The sequence below is a fragment of the Salvelinus namaycush genome, chromosome 5 (genome assembly GCF_016432855.1).
Source record: "Salvelinus namaycush isolate Seneca chromosome 5, SaNama_1.0, whole genome shotgun sequence".
Lineage (NCBI taxonomy): Eukaryota > Metazoa > Chordata > Actinopteri > Salmoniformes > Salmonidae > Salvelinus > Salvelinus namaycush.
In genome coordinates this window covers 19,048,525-19,068,474 of record NC_052311.1, presented here as the reverse complement: position 1 = coordinate 19,068,474, position 19,950 = coordinate 19,048,525, and the positions used below count along the sequence as shown (strand labels likewise).

Genomic DNA, 19,950 nt, shown 5'->3' with positions numbered 1-19,950 from the left:
GTGAAAATGCATAGAATGTGTACTTCAAGGAAACAATTTTGTGTCCTAAGCACAACGGGCCACGTACTTGTCAGGTTTCATAGGTACAACTGATTCATCCAACTATGCTCTGCCTTGTAAGATTTTAAAATAAATGTGACTCGCATTTTAAGCTTATACACCAAGGTCTCTCACTATTGTCTCTATTCTCTCTTTACTGTCTCTCTCTATATATTGTATACTCATTAGACTCATACAGCTCAAGGCCCACTATTCTCTACAACCACAAAAGCCCACTTCCAACTAAACAAATGTATCTTTCTTTCATTGTAATATTAAATATTTGTTACACATTGCCAAAATTGACTGACAATATGCAAGTATATATATCATATATAGTATGACTCCTTTTGGGCCAGGGGTATTCTTCAAATTGACATATACACACTGACATTGTGACACAAAGTGGGAAAATTTAATTAATTTATCCCACAAATATTAAGATGGATACATTTATTAACATTGTCGTTGAGACTTGGGTTGTTGGACGAAATAGAATTCAAACCATTTGCTCTGTTGATGACTCTTTGAGATCAACGGTGACCAAGCAGCACTACATCATAATGGACAACTCAATCTCTCTGTCTCCACTTGAAATGAGACTGGATCTCAGCAAGAGCTTGTTTTAATTAGCCCAGAATGGGCTCCACGTCAGTCCGAGATAAAGAAAATTTGAAAAACATGGATTTTTGGAGCATCTCTCACCATGAAGGAGGGTCAAAGACAAAAAGGTGTAATCTGCAGCCGCAACGAGAATAATTAGGTTAATTCCTCTTTTGGAGTGTTTTCCTTCAAGGCACAGGAAAAAAAGAGGGAAAGGGGGTAAATGAAACAAAGGAGGACAATCTAGAAATCTTTTCTCCCTCGTTTTAGAGAAAGGCCAGTTGATGTGATTATTGAAAAACATCTAGCCAATTGAATAAGTGAGACTTGCAATCAAAAAAAGTCTAATATGCAGATAATTTGTCTAATTTTAACAGAGATCCTCTAGAAGATCTTGGAGAGCAACTTGATGTTGACTACATGTGGAACCACCCAGTTGAAAGCCAAGATTTCAACTCGGCTAGCAAACAACACCAACAAATCGCTCCCTATTTTTTGGAATGAAGGTCCCAACATCCAAACGGTTTTGAACGGTCAATTCTGGTTTTGAAAATGTCTTACTTTTTTCGTCACACCCAATAAATGATATATCTGCAACCAAATTCAGTGCAACTTTACCTTAATAATAACATAGGATGCGTCTGAACACAGACCGGCCTACGACTCGCCAACCCACGCCACTACATTGCCTTTGATGACATCAGTGATCTCGCAGTTGAGCTTGTTGAGACGACCATCCAGGATGAAGATAGACTCCCTGGACGGGGTCATGAGGTACTGTCCGAAAAGTCCACTGCCAGTCATCACGCGGTTCCTACTGCTCCACGGCCAATCGGAAGTCTTGGTGGCCTCCTTCAGGCTCTTGATCATCTTCACATTGCCTGTGCTCAGCTCGACGTACAGAGAGTCCGTTTGGCGTCCCGAAGTACCAAAGATGTTGTACTGGTGAACCTCGGTGAACGACGGCTGGAAGGCCACGTCAGACAGGTGGAGGTTGGTGTGGATGTCGAAGGGCTTGCCAATCTCCCCGCGCACCGTGATCTGCTGGATCCTCATCAGGCCATCGTGGTCGTCCACCGTGACCAGGTAGTGACCGTCCGGGGACACATACGGGGTGCCGGTGACGTCCCCGTTGGGTCCAATCACAGAGTCCGTCACACTGTCCACGATGAGCTGGGGTTGGGTGGCGCCTGTGGAATCAGGCCTGCAGTTGACAAAGTAGTAGCCGCCAAGGTGGGAGTAAGCCAGAGACTTGGGGATGCAGTTATACTCGCGCAGGCTGATGTTCTTCACTGACGACGTGGTCTCCAGGTCGATCTTGTGGAGTGCCGGTTCATTTCTGTGGAGGACGATTCCAAATCTAGACAGAAAGAAGACATTTTGAATGTTAATAAACTTGGTCACAAGTTTTTGTGGCAAACATAAAACAATTATACACACTGTAGAGGGTCGACACAAAAAAGTGTAAAAGTTATTTTATTTTATGCCTATTTGTCACGACTTCAACCGAGGCAGGCTCTCCTTCCCGTTCGGGTGGCGCTCGGCGGTCGTCGTCACCGGCCTACTAGCTGCCACTGACTCTTTTTCCTCCCCCTCCTTATGTGTTTATTTGTATCACCTGGTTTGAGGGAATTGGTAATTAGTGTGGCTTTATTAGTCAGCCAGCCTGTCTGCTTCTTTGTGCGGGATTGTTCGTCTGTTACTTTGGATTTCGGGAGTGGTTCGTGTATTATGTACTGGTGTTGTCTCCGTGTTTGTAGACAGGTGTTTATGACACCCAGTAAGTCCGTGTTGGACATTTTGGTTTGCCGGTTGGGAATTAAAATCACCGTATTGAAGCTCTGCTGTTCCTGCGTCTGATTTCACACCCCCCGACACCTAGAGCGTTACAGAATCCCGCACCTTACAAATGGAGTCAGCAGGAGCAGCAGCTAACCCTCTTCCATCGATGGAGGAACGGGTTCTCCACCACACCACCGTCCTCCATCGGATCGGATCAGCCATGGACCAAATGATGGAGAGAATGGAGCGATGGGAGAGGAGTGGGCTCCTCTCTCCACCTTCGGCTCCCCCCCCCCAGGACTCTCCATTCCCCGGCTCCAGCGCGCTCCGTCTTACGCTCCCGAGGGATTATGATGGAACAGCGGCAGGTTGTCAGGGGTTTTTACTCCAACTGGAGCTATACCTGGCCACTGTTCGCCCCACTCCCTCGGGAGCGGAGAGGGTGAGTGTCCTCGTCTCCTGCCTAACGGGTCGTGCTCTGGAGTGGGCCAACGCAGTCTGGAATGGCCCGGACTCCGCGAAGGAGCACTACCCGGAGTTTACCCGTCGTTTTCGTGCCGTGTTTGACCACCCCACAGACGGCCGAGCGGCGGGTGAGAGACTATTTCATCTCAGGCAGGAGAAGAGGAGCGCACAGGATTTCGCGCTGGAGTTCCGGACCTTGGCCGCGGGATCAGGGTGGAACGACAGGGCCCTTATTGACCACTACCGGTGTAGTCTCCGGGAGGACGTCCGCAGGGAGCTAGCGTGTCGGGACATCGCGCTTTCTCTTGATGAGCTTATTGACATGTCCATCCGACTGGATAATCTGCTGGCTGCCCGCGGGCGTTCGGAGAGGGTCCTGTGCGTTCCACCACCCAGCGTCCCGGCTCCCATCCCGATGGAGTTGGGAGGGGCCGCGCCTAGGGGTACCGGAGGAGGAGGCCCCCCCTGTACCAGCTGTGGTCGGAGAGGACACACGGTCGATCGGTGCTGGGGGGGTCTGTCTGGGAGTCGAGATGTCAGGCGGAACGCTTCTCGATCACCCCAGGTGAGTCAGCACCAAACTCACTCAGAACCCCCTGTTGGTCACATGTTTGTCTCAATTTTTTTCCTTTATTTTTTCCCCTCTTCCCAGCATAGGGCACTAGTCGATTCAGGTGCAGCTGGGAACTTTATGGATCGCGGACTCGCCCTTAAGTTGGGCGTTCCGCTTGTGCCGATAGATTCTCCCTTTCCCGTTCACTCCCTAGATAGCCGGCCATTAGGGTCAGGGGTGGTCAGGGAGGCCACAGTTCCCCTGGACATGGTGACGCAGGGGAATCATAGGGAACATATCAGTCTATACATTATTGATTCGCCTGCGTTTCCAGTGGTGCTGGGTATTCCCTGGTTGGCCCGGCACAATCCCAATATTTCGTGGAGACAGGGGGTTCTCCAGGGGTGGTCAGAGGAGTGTTCTGGAAGGTGTCTGGGAGTTTCCATTGGTGCCACGTCGGTGGAGAGTCCAGACCAGGGTTCCACGGTGCGCATTCCCCCCGAGTATGCCGATTTGGCAATCGCTTTCTGTAAAAAGAAAGCGACGAAATTACCACCACATCGACCGGGTAGGGATTGTGCGATAGGAAGCGCAGCGTTAACCTGGAGATCTAAGAGTCACGTGTACCCTTTGTCCCAAGAGGAGACGTTGGCTATGGAGACATATGTCACGGAATCTCTGGGACAGGGGTACATTCGGCCCTCCATCTCACCCGTCTCCTCGAGTTTCTTTTTTGTGAAGAAAAAGGAGGGAGGTTTGCGTCCGTGTATTGATTATAGAGGTCTAAATGCCATCACGGTGGGGTTTAGTTACCCACTACCTCTCATCGCTTCAGCGGTGGAATCATTTCACGGAGCGCAGTTCTTTACAAAACTGGACCTCAGGAGCGCGTACAGTCTGGTGCGTATTCGGAAAGGAGACGAGTGGAAAACCGCATTTAGTACCACATCGGGCCACTATGAGTACTGCGTCATGCCGTATGGGTTAAAGAATGCTCCAGCCGTGTTCCAATCCTTTGTAGACGACATTCTTAGGGACCTGCACGGGCAGGGGGTAGTTGTGTATATCGATGACATTCTGATCTACTCAACTACTCACGCCGCGCATGTATCTCTGGTACGCAAAGTGCTTGGCAGACTGCTGGAGCATGACTTATACGTCAAGGCTGAGAAGTGTGTGTTTTCCAAACAAGCCGTCTCCTTCCTGGGTTATCGCATTTCCACCTCGGGGGTGGTGGTGGAGAGTGACCGCATAAAGGCCGTGCGTAATTGGCCGACTCCGACCACGGTAAAAGAGGTGCAGCGGTTTTTGGGTTTTGCCAACTACTACCGGAGATTTATCCGGGGTTTTGGCCAGGTAGCGGCTCCCATTATCTCACTGCTGAGGGGGGGTCCGGTGAGGTTGCGGTGGTCAGCGCCGGCGGACGGAGCTTTCAACAGGTTGAAGGCTCTGTTCACGGATGCTCCCGTGTTGGCGCATCCGGATCCCTCTTTAGCATTCATAGTGGAGGTGGACGCGTCCGAGGCTGGGGTGGGTGCCGTGCTATCACAGCGCTCGGGTACGCCACCAAAACTCCGCCCCTGCGCTTTCTTCTCTAGTAAGCTCAGTGCAGCGGAGCGTAACTATGATGTGGGGGATCGGGAGTTGTTAGCGGTGGTCAGGGCTCTGAAGGTGTGGAGACACTGGCTTGAGGGGGCTAAGCACCCTTTTCTCATCTGGACCGACCACCAGAATCTGGAGTATATTCGGGCAGCTCGGAGACTGAACCCACGTCAGGCAAGGTGGGCCATGTTTTTTACCCGGTTTCGGTTCACGTTGTCCTATAGACCCGGTTCCAAAAACGTAAAGGCAGACGCACTGTCCCGCCTTTACGACACGGAGGATAGGACCACTGAACCCACTCCCATCATCCCCGCCTCGAGGCTGATCGCGCCAGTGGTATGGGAGGTGGACTCGGACATCGAGCGGGCGCTACGGAAGGAACCCGCGCCTCCTCAGTGTCCGGCGGGCCGTAAGTACGTACCGCTTGGTGTTCGGGACCGACTGATTCGGTGGGCTCATGTCCTACCCTCCTCGGGTCACCCTGGGGTGACGAGGACAGTGGGGAGCCTTCGGGGGAGGTATTGGTGGCCTACCTTAGCTCGAGACGTTAGGGTTTATGTCTCCTCCTGTTCGGTATGCGCGCAGAGTAAGGCTCCTAGGCACCTTCCTTGAGGGAAGTTGCAACCCCTCCCCGTTCCACAACGGCCATGGTCTCATCTGTCTGTAGACTTCCTGACCGATCTTCCCCCCTCTCAGGGAAACACTACGGTTCTGGTAATTGTGGATCGGTTTTCTAAGTCCTGCCGTCTCCTCCCGTTGCCCGGTATCCCTACTGCCCTACAGACTGCGGAGGCCTTATTCACTCACGTCTTCCGGCACTACGGGGTGCCGGAGGATATCGTTTCTGATCGGGGCCCCCAGTTCACGTCCCGAGTGTGGAGGGCGTTCATGGAGCGTCTGGGGGTCACGGTCAGCCTGACTTCCGGGTATCACCCCGAGAGTAATGGGCAGGTGGAGAGAGTGAACCAGGAGGTGGGTAGGTTTCTGCGGTCGTATTGCCAGGACCGGCCAGGGGAGTGGGCGAGATACATTCCCTGGGCTGAGATGGCCCAGAACTCACTACGCCACTCCTCTACTAATGTGTCCCCCTTTCAGTGTGTGTTGGGGTACCAGCCGGTCCTGGCACCATGGCATCCGAGCCAGACCGAGGCTCCTGCGGTGGAGGAGTGGGTACAGCGCTCCAAGGAGACCTGGAGGGCCGTCCGGGAGTCCCTTCAACAAGCTACTGGAAGGCAGAAGAGGAGCGCTGACCGCCACCGCAGTGAGGCCCCCGTGTTTGTACCGGGGGAAAGGGTCTGGCTCTCGACCCGAAACCTACCCCTCCGCTTGCCCTGCCGGAAGCTGAGGCCGCAGTGTGTAGGGCCCTTCAAAGTCCTGAGGAGAATAAACGAGGTGTGTTATCGATTAAAACTCCCTTCCTATTATCGTATTAACCCCTCGTTTCATGTGTCTCTCCTCAGGCCGGTGGTAGCTGGTCCCCTGCAGGATGGTGAGGTACCGGAGGTCCCTCCTCCCCCTCTGGACATCGAGGGGTCCCCGGCGTACACGATACGGGCCATTCTGGACTCGAGACGCCGGGTGAGGGGCCTGCAGTACCTCGTGGACTGGGAGGGGTACGGTCCGGAGGAGAGGTGCTGGGTACCGGTGGAGGACATGTTGGATCCATCTATGGTAAAGGATTTCCATCGCCTCCATCCGGATCGCCCTGCGCCTCGTCCTCCGGGTCGACCTCGAGGCCGGTGTCGGCGCGCTGCGGGAGCCGCACGTCAGAGGGGGGGTACTGTCACGACTTCAACCGAGGCAGGCTCTCCTTCCCGTTCGGGTGGCGCTCGGCGGTCGTCGTCACCGGCCTACTAGCTGCCACTGACTCTTTTTCCTCCCCCTCCTTATGTGTTTATTTGTATCACCTGGTTTGAGGGAATTGGTAATTAGTGTGGCTTTATTAGTCAGCCAGCCTGTCTGCTTCTTTGTGCGGGATTGTTCGTCTGTTACTTTGGATTTCGGGAGTGGTTCGTGTATTATGTACTGGTGTTGTCTCCGTGTTTGTAGACAGGTGTTTATGACACCCAGTAAGTCCGTGTTGGACATTTTGGTTTGCCGGTTGGGAATTAAAATCACCGTATTGAAGCTCTGCTGTTCCTGCGTCTGATTTCACACCCCCCGACACCTAGAGCGTTACACTATTTATTAATGAATGAATGAATGAATAAATACCTACAGGATTGAATCCATTAGCACATGCTTGCTGATGTCACACTAGATTAGAAATAATGCAAACTTCACCACGACTACAGTTACAGTACATTTACAATTGTGGAGAGTAGAATTATATTTATGATTGTCACGAGAAGTACTAGGTCTGTTATCCTCACGACTATTGAATAGGTGCACATTTTCCTCGCTCACGCTGTCATGAACATCTTAACAGTGACAGGGCCTTCCATTTCCACCACCTCTCCTATTATTATACTCTGAATGGACTAAATAGTTTTGACAGAGGGGTGTGTGAATCTCTTAGCTACAATATCTCAGTTCCTCAAAGAAAAGGCCTTTAGATTGGTTTGAGAAGAAGAGCGGGGTGGATACGGTCTAGACATTTCACATCAGTGGCCATTTTCTTATCGACTCAGATGTGTAATCTCTGCGTGCGGAGTTGAAATTGTCTGCCCTATGCTTCATAGTAATAGATGTCAATGTGCATAATAATCATTGAAAATACTATATTATACATAAAAAATTATATAGTGATAATGACACATTAGAATTATCTCTTTAAAGTCTGAAGGGAGAAAGTGCGGGGCTGACAAGGCTCAATTAAATCTGAATGCTGTCTGATTAATTCTGACATGCACTTCAATCTTGGTATCATCCATCTTCTTTTATGCAATTTTAAACGCCCCCGCTGTCTGTTCATGTGGACAGAACTTCGCTGTTAGAGAGTGATGGAGCACATTATCAGCACTGTGAAGTAAAGCATTGATCCAGAGATTGTATAGTCCATTTGGGAAGCTAGGGCTGGGGACTTCGTCATCAAATGGACTAATGTTTGACGTGAACTAGGTGCTGCATTGGGTTATAATGAGATAGGAGGGACTGCATGGTCCATTGCCATGGACTTGATCTTTTGATATATAAATAACCTTTAAAAATGTACTTTGGGAGTTTCTCCAACTTCCAACACAAAATCCCCAGGAATTCTTCCCAGGGAGCTTTTTATCCCACGACGAGCACTGTCGAATATTTTTTTTAAATCACACCCACAGGGAGCGAAGTGAATTCAAAGGTAACACATTAAAAAAATCGCTATAATTTGATCAATGAGAGAAAGAGAAGAAAGGAAAGGAAAATACAGTTGCTGGTGGACTCCTGGTAGGGACAAAGGAGTACTGTGTCAGTGCAAGCAACTCTGAATACAATGAAGCGCTATGAGAACGTATCATTAGTATGGTGTCCATTGTAGGACATCCCTAGTCCCCATGATAAATGTCCTTACTCTCCACAAATGTGTTATTTAGGACAGATCAGTGAACACATCTGCAGTGGTATAAAACAGAGTGCTTGATATATGAAGGTCAATATGACAATTTTGCCTTCAGCTTTATTTTGTCTAAAAATAAGTAGTCCTAAAGTTTGTTAGGAAAAGTAATCAAGAAAAATGGGCTTGTTTACTTTCTTTATGAACAGTAAAAGTGACATTTGGGCTGGCTTTGCTTGTAAACCCATATCATATATCAACACATTGAGCAAAATACAAATTGCCAGTTGTTTTTGTTGTTTTGTTACCAGCATGCCTTCCATGGGTAAACTATGCAGATTTTTCCAAATACTGTGAAATTATATGAAAAGTAACACTTGTGTGTTGAGTTATGAGCTGTATACTTTGTTGTACTTTTGATTGCATACTTTATAATAGTTTGCAATAGTTTGCTTTTTTGTTCATTGGAACTCCATTCATAAACAGAGGAAATTAAAGTTGTTGTCGCTAATGGGCGAGACGACCAAAAAACATGGCTACTTATCTTGTTGCTATTTCCATTAGGCTTACTGTACAATTAATATCAAATTGACCAAAAGTAAGGCAGTGCAAGATGTATACCTGCTATGGAAGAATATCACATTAAATAGTTTGCTTACTAGCAGAATGAAGTGAAGTTTAGTCAGTTATTTTAATGAATGTGAGCTCCTAAAGAATCCCGGAGGCGACTCCTGCTGGCCTTGTAGGCAGAGTTACTCTGTCCAGTGTCTGTGTTCTTTTGCCCATCTTAATCTTTTCTTTTTATTGGCCAGTCTGAGACATGGCTTTTTCTTTGCAACTCTGCCTAGAAGGCCAGCATCCCGGAGTCGCCTCTTCACTGTTGACGTTGAAACTGGTGAGAGAGATTAAAGTAGATGTCACACGTCAAAATTTGATGGATGACCCTATGTGAACCTATGTGACCGCTATGTGAACCTAAGGGGCTGCCTGTCAGGACATCCTGATGGTTAGGTGGGGGTCTTTGGGTAAGGGTCCAGTTGTCAGGTCAACCGGTAATGATTTATGACCCAAGCCTGATTTATGACCCTATGTAATGATTTATGACCCTATGTCCTGTTGTAGCAGGCATGCCCATATTTGGGCTTCCGGTCAGGACATCCTGGCCTGGGGTGGGGGTCTTTGGGGTAAGTGTCAAGCTGTCAATGTCGTAAATCAAAAAAAGATCATGATTTATGACCCTATGTAGTGATTGATGCCCCAATGGTTTGTAGAATGGGGGCATGCCCATATTTGGGCTTCCGGTCAGGACATCCTGATGGTTAGGGGTGCTTTTTGGATAAGTAAGTGACCAGGTGTCATGTCAAACTGTTCCTGGATGTCTAGTGTTGGGGGTTGTTAATGAACATTTCAAAGAGGCTGGCTTTGCAGAAGCCTTATAAAGCCCCAGAACAATTCCTGTTTAAGACTGTACAAGATCTTAAGAATAACCATGGAATTTGGGATCGGTGACAAAGCAGTGATGACTGTAACAACTGAAGCGGGTCCTCGGTTGGTCCATAGAGCACGGGCCAAGTATCAACCCGCAATATATGATGCTCCAAAAAAACGTTTTTTAAATGTTTATAGAACCCAAATACCTCCATCAAATGCGCTGAAAGATCAAGTGTTGATGTCTAATGGACAGCTGTGGGGGTATCGGTTTGATTACGTGGCCTGTAGAGTGACCCTCTATACGGTAGCTGAAGGAGAAGAATATACAGACCAGACTGTAGGCTTGGAATATGGTGTTCAAGACTGGTCGGTTTTTCGCAAGGTTGTGTGTCCTGAACTGCGCCTTATCACCAAGGGGTATAGTGTGTTCACGGGCCACGAGACCCGTTGGGAAGGTACCCCTGACTCCTCAGGACGAATATTTCACAGGGTGAAAATACAAAGACAGAATGGACGTCCCTGCGGCTGCGTGGAGTTCTATATCGGCACCCAGGAAATCCGAAACCAAAACCTCAGGGAGGGGGGCCATACTGGGGATACCCGACTGCGTCTGCTTATTCCTTTTAAAAGTTGGGATGTAATGGAATTGAAAATGTTGCAGGCGTTGGATGATCTCTTTGTACAGAGCCAACAGCGGCAGAGCCTTGTTCATTTAAAGAAGTGCATAATATATACGAATCGTAAAGATTACGATGTAAAAGAGCCTCCAGAAGATACAGCGTCAGAAGAAAACTAAGTAAGCGGATGCTTTAACCACGCCCCCCCAGATACCCAATGGCCTTGTTCTACAATAAAAAGAAAAAAGCAGCCAGTTCTTCATTTCAGCATACACCATGGATCTCCAGACCATCTACGTGGACGCATCTACGTCATGGGGCCCCGAAACTAAGGACTCAATGCCTCACAGCCCTACACTCTACTCACCCCTGGCAAGACCCTCGACACCCCCTACATGTACCCAGCCTGAGGATGTGTTTGATGGGGTGGTCAGTACTATTTTTGTGGATACCATCAAGGCCTCTGTAGCTACACTTTTAGACTTGGTGATTGGCGACTATATAAGAGAAAAATGCATCGGCTGTGAGATCAATCACCCCAGCCAGCGTCGTCATCCTTGCCTATACGACCCTCCGAGATACTACTTTTTCAATCATTTTGAGGAGCTGGTGAAAAGACTGTGGTCCCGCAGGTTTATACCCTCGCTGGTCAGCGCCCTGGAGGCTATGGGTCTTGTGCCGTCTATCCCTAGAGTTTACGGGGTAACCGAGGCCTTCCTACATGAACTGAAGGAGGCAATTTTCATCCACGAGAAACTCAAAGAAATCCGACACACCCTGGTGGCCGACAACAAATACCGGGAAGCTGTGGTTGCTGATGTGGTGCTTTTCTGGCTCAATAAATCCCAAGAGACCGAGTAACATTTTGTTATTTAGACGTAAAAGCTATGGGTAACTATGTGTCTACGATGTTGGAGCGAATAAATACATTTTTTCTTTTGAGAGACCTTACAAATGTTATGCAACAGATTATTGAAAATAAAGTGAATAATGTATCGTTCTACACGACACACAATACCTGGGCTAATGTAGAGCGTTTGCTGAAAATGGAACAAATCATGAATCATGTACGACATACGGGTGGGAGTTTGCAATGGACACAAATGGTATCAAGAATTGTTGATGAGTCTGAAGAGCTAGAAGTAACTTTGGCTAAGATTTTGCATTATTTGTTTGAACCCCCATTTAATGTGAACGTGTATCATATTTGTTGTTTATATACTTATATATCCGACGTGTGTGTTTTAAAAATTCAGCGACACAAACCTGTAAATCTAAACCATATATACAGGGTGTTGCATGATGTGATTGTTGAGAAAACTGGGACTTGTATCTTGCAACAAATCCTGAATTGGTTGTATACGTAATACTTGGTGTTAAAAAAATAAAAATTCTCAAACTGAAATGTTGTCGTTATTTGAAAGTGGCTCATTAACGTTATTGTCCCTCAGAGAGGCAAGAAGGATGGCTGAACAGCTGTTGAAAAACATTTATTATAATCCCGCTAACCCCGGGTCTTATGGTGGTAAAGAGCGTTTACAGAGAGCAATAGCCGAAGAAACAGGTAGCCTGTTAAGCGATGCTAAAGTGAGTGAGTGGTTATCAGAGCAGGATGCCTATACTCTCCATAAATCTGTAAGAAAACAATTTCCAAGAAATAGAGTTTTTTCTACGCATCCCTTATCCCAATTTCAGGCGGATCTATGCGACATGCAGGCCCTTGCCGATAAAAATGATGGAAATCGCTACATGCTAACGGTTATAGATATTTTCTCTAAAGTAGCCTTTGTAAGGGTTTTAAAAAATAAGAGCGGGGCCGAGGTAACCCGGGCCTTTGACTCGATCTTGAAGGCAGGAGGAGCACCCAATAAAGTGCAGACTGATGGCGGAAAAGAATTCTTCAATAAAACATTTCAGAAGCTGATGAATAAGTATAAAATAATACATTTTGCTACAGGCTCTGATTTGAAAGCTTCGGTTGTGGAACGCTTTAATAGGACTTTGAAAGAGCGGATGTGGCGATATTTTACAGCTCACAACACCCACAGATATACAGACATAGTTCAGGATTTAGTAAACGGGTACAACCACAGCTTCCATAAGAGTATACGTATGAAGCCCTCTGACGTCTCTTCGGAAAACTCTTTTCAAGTCTTTAAAAATATGTATGGTTTGTTCCCACTTCGCCGTAAGAAAAAAATGACTTTTAAATTCCTAGTGGGTGACTTGGTTCGTATATCAAAGTTGAGGGGTGTTTTCGACAAAAAATACGAACAAGGCTTTAGCTCGGAGTTGTTTACCGTTACCGAATGTCTGCCACGCATTCCCCCGGTCTACAAATTAAAAGATTATGACGGGGATCTTATAGAGGGATCTTTTTATGAGAAGGAATTACAGAAGGTCCAGTTGGGTAAAGACAAAGTCTTTCACGTGGAGGAGATTCTAGATCAGAAGAGAGAAAAGGGTAAAAAATGGTTGCTGGTCCGCTGGAAAAACTGGCCTCAAAAGTTCAACAGTTGGGTATTGGAGCATGATGTGGTGGAGGCAACGGGGATTAATTTAAACCCCTAGTCATGATAACTAGCGCATCAGTCGCGTGTACACAGTTGGGCATCATGGAACACAGCGGCTTCTACCTGACTCTCCCCAGTAATGCGTCGGCACAGATATATCGTAATAATCAGAGTTCGAAGTATACAACCAATTTTCCAAAGCCTATAGAGTTATCAGAGGCTTGGGAAGTAGGTCTCAGCGAGATTACATACCCCCATAGTTGGTATAATATCAAAGCTAAGGACCGTGATTTTTATTGCAAAAGGTTATCGGAACCTGCAAAACTTATTAAGCTTAAAAAAGGTTTCTATAGAACCGTCGACAGGATCGTCTCAGAGTTGAATGAACACCTAACCCTGAACAAGATGGAAATATTCCTATTCTACAATCCAATCCATAAAAGGATACAAATCTCAGGGCCTGCTAACGGAGGTATAAAGACCAGCGGTAATTTATCCTACATGTTGGGGATGGGTCCCAATAAATGGACGTATGTGAACGATAAATTATTCCCATTCCCTGCGGATATACATGCAGGATTTTACAACATATTTGTGTATACCGACATCATAACCTATCAAAGGGTCGGAGACAGCTGTGTGCCCCTCCTGCGAACAGTTCATATAGACGGAAAGGATGGGGACATCGTCACTGTCAATTATGACAAGCCGCACTACGTACATGTCAGCAAGAACTATATTGAAAACATTCTGGTTGAGCTTAAAACGGATCAGAACGAAAACATTGAATTTACTTATGGTAAAACGATTGTAAAACTCCACTTTAGACCCACCAAAACCTCTCTACATATATAATATCTGTATTATATTTATAAACATAATACAAATAAAAGAGTTATGGAGCACCATCAGCTCGACCCTAACCGTTATGTTTCATACTATGTGGATCAAGTTGGTAATGGACTACCAGGATATCATGGAGCACCGACAATGTATGGTGCGGGGATAGGCGGTATATTCCGTAACCTCTTCAGGATGGTTTTACCGTTTATGAAGAGGGGCTTCAGCATAGCCAAACCACATTTAAAATCCGCGGCTAAAAATATAGTAAGTGAGGTTGTAGCCAATGCTATGACCCGAAGGGCGTCACCAGATGTGGAGCATCAAGAAGGCTCGGGGCTTATGATATTGTCTCGAAGACCAAAAAAGAGACCCCCAGGTTTAAGACGCAGGCCGGCACCTAAAAAGCGGCGGTTAACTGTTAAAAGAACCTCAGTAAGTCAAAGACGTGGTAAAGTGAGGAGGTCTGAACCAAAACAGGCTAAAAGAATACTAGGAAGTATTTTCTAAAAGAATAAGTGACATGGCTCTTTTACATCGAATGTCCTCTGAAGCTATAAAGACAGAACTCGATCTTTTCACGGCCCCTTTAACGCAGCATTCAATAGATAGATCCAGTTATGTGGAGATAGCCCCTCTCTCTGCTATTACCGATAACGGGCCTATCGAATTTTTCATACCAGGCCACGGTGACAACTATCTGGACCTCAACAACACCTTGGTGCATTTACGTCTAAAAGTGACCAAAAGAGATGGGTCTAATATTGCAGGCGATGCCAAAGTGAGTCTCATTAATTACCCCTTGGCCACCATTTTCTCCCAAGTTGATGTGACTTTGGGTGAACGCCTAATCAGTCAAAGCAGCGCCACATACCCATATAGAGCCATCATGGAGTGTTTACTAAACTACTCCGAAGACACTCTCAAAACACAATTTAGCGCCGGGCTGTTTAGCAAGGATACTGCAGGAGCCTCTATGGAATCGACAGACCCTTCCACCGGTGCAAACAAAGGACTAGCGGCACGAGCTCGCTACTGCGCCGAATCTCGAGAGTTTCATTTGCTAGGCCCTATACACTCTGACATTTTCTTTCAAGAACGGTTACTCTTAAATTCGGTTGATTTAAGATTAAAATTAACCAGGGCCAAGGATGATTTTTGCCTGATGTCTCCCCAAGACGGGGATTTTAGTTTGAAAGTGTTGGGGGCCACCCTTTTTATTAAAAAAGTGTCTGTATCTCCGGCCGTACGCCTGGGTCACTCACATGCTTTGATGAAAGGAAATGCCCTTTACCCTCTCCAAAGAATTACCATGAAAACCTTTAGCATACCTGTGGGCAGTAGAATCTGCAGTCAAGAAAACCTATTTCTAGGCCCTTTACCTAGATATGTGGTTATAGGTCTGGTTGATCACGCCTCTAATACGGGGAGTTTAGATAAAAACCCCTTTAATTTTCAACACTTCAATGCAGAGTATGTAGCTCTCTGTCAGGACGGACGTCAGGTTCCTGCTAAGGCTTTCCAACCCCAATTTAACAACAACATATCTGTGCGAGAATTTTACAATCTATTCCTGGCTACAGGGAGGCATCTAAAAGATCTCTCTTTACCTATTGACAGAAATGATTTTGCAGAGGGTTACACATTGTATGCTTTCAATTTATCCCCTGATGATGACACCTCAGGAAATCTGTCTGTGGTGTCCCAAGGTAACCTCAGGCTGGAAATGCGTTTCCGTACACCTTTAGCCTGTACAGTTAGCATGATTGTTTACGCATGCTCTGATTCAATCTTGGAAGTGAATGCCCGAAGACAGGTCTTAGTGGATTATTATTAAGGACCTTTGAGCAAAGACATGAATACCCAAGAGTTGGAAGGGCTCATGAGCCGCTTGATTGGAAAACAATTTTGTGGAGTGATGGCTTGTGATGAATTACCTATTGAGATATGGCCTGAGAGGCCTGCAATGTTTATTGTCAATACCCATCCTAAACACATGCCTGGTGAACATTGGCTAGCTATGACATTAGAACAGGAAGGTGGAAGAAAAATCTCAACTTTTTTTGATTCCTATGGCTTTCCCCCCGGTTTTTCACATTTCCCTAAATCTATTAAAGATTTTTTGACCCTAAACGGTTCAAAGATCTACTACAGCATCAAACAAGTGCAAGATAACCTTTCCACTACATGCGGTCACCACTGTGTATTTTACCTGTGCCAAAGAGCCCGGGGAGTTTCTTTTGAAGATGTTATGTTTCTTTATAAGGATGATTTAAGAAGTAATGATAACTTTGTATCTTGTTTTGTTAGAAAATATCAAAAGTGTTCAAATGTGTGTCGTTTAAGAACGCGTAATCAAGGCGTATGCTCACGTCATATGTTTCAAGAATGCCACAAATGTTAAATTGCTTATTTTTCAAATAAAACATTTTATTGAATTTAATCATAGTCATTCAAAAGTCATTTTCAAAAGTCTAACCACGCCGAGAGATCGGGATTAGGAAAAGGTCCTGAGACGTTCATGGGAGTAAATGAGTTAGCATCATCGCTTTCATAGGGGGACGGTGTCGTTGGGGCATCTTTAGGGGTGCTGTATCTCGTTGAAGGCTTTTGTTTTAAAGCTTGAATCTGTTGACGAAGCTTATGGTTGGGTACACCGGAGAGGGGAATGTTCAGGATTGCCAGGGCCTTAAGAAACTGACGCCAGCCGGGAGGCCTTCGGTCATCAGCAACCTTGTGGGCAGCCGTGGTACTTTTAAGTAAGTCCACCATATGGGACCCCCTAACAACAGCGCCCTGAAGTATAAACTCTCCAGAATCGTTCCAAGCAGCTAACCCCTTTGAGTCTTTTATCTTGTTCATAATGTATTTAACATTCTTCCTGTTACGTAAAGGCACATGTGTCAGTAGGTCATGCATAACTTTATCTTCAAAAGGCATTTGAGCTTCACCAGACATAGGATCTTCACTAGGTAAGATCGCCGGTACAGGCCTTACCGGGGCCTGGCTATCGTTAGGTTCGACATCTGTTAAAGGGTCCGGTAGGGAAAGTGTTAAATGGTTGGTCTCTCTCTCCCCTTGCTTTACCAGAGTCAAATATCTTTGCATTAGGTTTGTGTATTTTTGGATCTTATCATAGGGGTTCAATCCTTTTCGGTTCAAAACATCCTTCATGGCCGTATCCAAATCATTTTCAGCTGTTTGTCTGATATTTTCAGGACCCTGCATTTGATTTTTAAGTCTATCCAACTCTTGTTGTGGCACCAAGTACATTTTAGTGGCCATCACACCGCGTGTTCAACCCCCACGTCTGGCCGCAATAAGGCTGGTGATGAAGGGCACGGCTATACTGAGTAAAGGTATAAGAAAACCCCCAGACTGTTGTATACTATGTCTTTTCTTTTGAAGACTGGCCCTTTTATTGGCAAAGAGTTTGATCGCGGTCTTTTGTCTCTTTAATTTTTTCAATTGGTTCAGGGTGAGTGGAATGCGTCCTTTGAGAAGATTCAAAGCAATCTCACATAAGGCTAATATGAGATCTGAAGAACAACTACCCAAGATGGCCTTCCGTCCTTTAGCTGTAGACCCAACTAGCCTTGTCAAGAGGGGCAGGTTTCTTTTTAAACGCAGAGACATAGCGTTTACTTTTTAGGAAGGTATGCAGCAGGCCGCTCCCACGGAAACAGCCCTGTACGTAGCCTAAGGTGTTCTGGAGTATTTGCTTTTAAATCCACGATTAAATAAGAAAATGGCTCTTTGGTAGCGTCCTCATAGCTCTCCATAAAGTATGATTTCCGTCCAGGGTACATCTGCTGAGCTAGAGTGCTAATTTGCAGTTTGTCTCTAGGATTTTTAAACAATACCATGTAGTTGGCATTCAAGCTAATGGTCCGACTATTTTTACCTTGGTGAAACACATTCTGGACCAAGTAAAGCACGGACAGGTTTCTATGATGAGTATATTGGGTAAAAGCTCGTGCAATTTCGGGGTGTTCGCTACCAGCAAATAGCATATCGTCCAAAACCAGCAGATTATATTTATGTGGGGGGAGAAGTTCATCATCAGACAGAGATTCGGGTATTCCTTCAACAAACTTGATTTTTATTGTCTTCAATAATTCATCATACAGAGGTTGGTAACATGAATAACACCATACAATATTGTCAGGCTTTTGAGATAAAACATGTTCAGAATTCTCTAAAATACTTTTTACAAAAAAAGTTTTACCACTGTTTGATGGGCCTGCAATTAAGGCCGAAAAGGGCAGTTTTAAACGGGGGTCAAAATCCTCGACAGCCGTCATTATATCTTAAGCTTTAAGACACACTGGGGCTTGTAGCATAAGTCAGTAGCCAAAGGGCAATGTGGTACCGTCAGGCAATAGCCGTCTCTTGTCATAGACTACCCTGAATCTTTTAGTGAGTGGGGCGTTTCTTAGATGGAACCCCTTTTTATCCCTCACTATTTTGTTGTAGGAGGTCAAAATCTCCAAGTCACTATTCTTGTCATTTACGAACCCGTCGACCAAGCGCGTGATTGATTCCAAGTTTACACGCGGGGCATTTTCGTAGTTTTGAGTCACGCCTTTGGCTTTCAACACCACGTGATTGTCTTTAGTCCTAAAAGCATAGCTTTTGGGCCCACATGAGGACCATTCTGTGATATGGTCACCCTCGGCGAGTTCACTAGTTAAACCCCCAAGATAGTTGCTAAGTGGGGGGGTCCAATCCCCCGGCTTGCTTACATAGACCACAGAGTCTGTGTCGTGGTAAAGAACCCGCCGCTGAAGCTGTTCCATGAGGGTGTACAGTTCAAGTCGGGCATAGGCTGTGGTAAATGCTGCAAGAAACACATTTACATTACCTGGGGGTAGAACCCACTTTGGGTTGCGCCGCCATTGCACCAAGGCAATGTCTTGACTCAAGAATGAAAAATGTGAAATTTCGTATTGGTCCGAAAAAACAAATTCCAAAAATTCTTCCGGGTCTTTAATGATCGAAGTTGTTAGCATATTGCTTCTCTGCGCTAACTTCCCCCAAAGGGAGTTCAAGTACAATTTCGAAACATTTCTTTTGGTTTTGTTGACCTGTATTCTGTCAGGGTCAAGAAGTATGCCTTCTCTGTCATGGTAGTCTTGAATGTACTTCTCTTTACTTTCTTGATCTGTGACCGATGCTGGATAGCCTGAAGCCATCTGCTTGCATCTCAAGAAGGTCTTGATGTACTCTTTAAAAAGTGTGTCTGATTTCCTGGAAAAGTTCCACACTTCAAAGATTTTGGCCACACGATACCCCTTCTCCAAAGCCTTAGAGAATTCAGCGGTGACCCAGACACCTGTCAGGGCTCTTTCTTGATCTGAGTGATCACATGGGTTTTCCTGGTTGTTGTTTTCACAGCATGTGCGACAAAGGGGAAAGAAAAGTTTTCCTTTAGACCCCTTGTAAGGCAGCACAGGTATAAACAGACCCCTAGGAGGGTAGACCGTCGCTTTGATTAAACCAAAATAATTTTGGGGTTCGTCAAAGTCGCTGTGAATAATTTCAGGATGCCCTATAGGATAGCATGAGGAACTCATTACATGAGGATATAGGGATGTAAAATCTACATAGCCTATTGTCTCGTCGGGTTGAGCTACATAACGCAATGTCAAAGCATTGGTCCTGCCTCCAAACAAGGCCTGTCTCGGTTCCAGGGGCTCTGGAGGGTCATATTGGGTAAGGAAGGCCTGAACATGAGGATCCGCCTTTTTCAGGGCTGTCCATTCGTGTTCCCACAAAACCACAACTTTTAACCCGTATGTAGCCTTTAAAGAATTCAGTTTGTCTTGAAACTCTTGGTACATTTCCCCAAAAGTCTTTTGGGTTAGGACACACATGGCCTGGGGGACAAAGCATAATTTACAACCGTGGAAGAAACAACCGTTGTACTCATACACTGTCTCAACACCGTCAATCTGTGTGTATCCATCTACATGGTAAGGCCCAAAAGCCTTCTCCCCCCGATTCAAAGCATGTTGGATAAAAACATTT

General features: G+C 46.0%; 1 protein-coding gene across 1 annotated transcript in view; it reads right to left on the bottom strand.

Moving 5' to 3' along the window:
* Nucleotides 1-1,299: 1,299 nt before the first annotated feature.
* The window catches only part of LOC120048025 (follistatin-related protein 5-like), a 244,119-nt gene continuing 225,468 nt past the window's right edge, over nucleotides 1,300-19,950 (bottom strand). Inside the window, exon 16 of the mRNA XM_038993697.1 lies at nucleotides 1,300-2,002. Coding sequence (XP_038849625.1) covers nucleotides 1,300-2,002 — 703 coding nt within the window. The remainder of the gene's footprint in view (nucleotides 2,003-19,950) is intronic.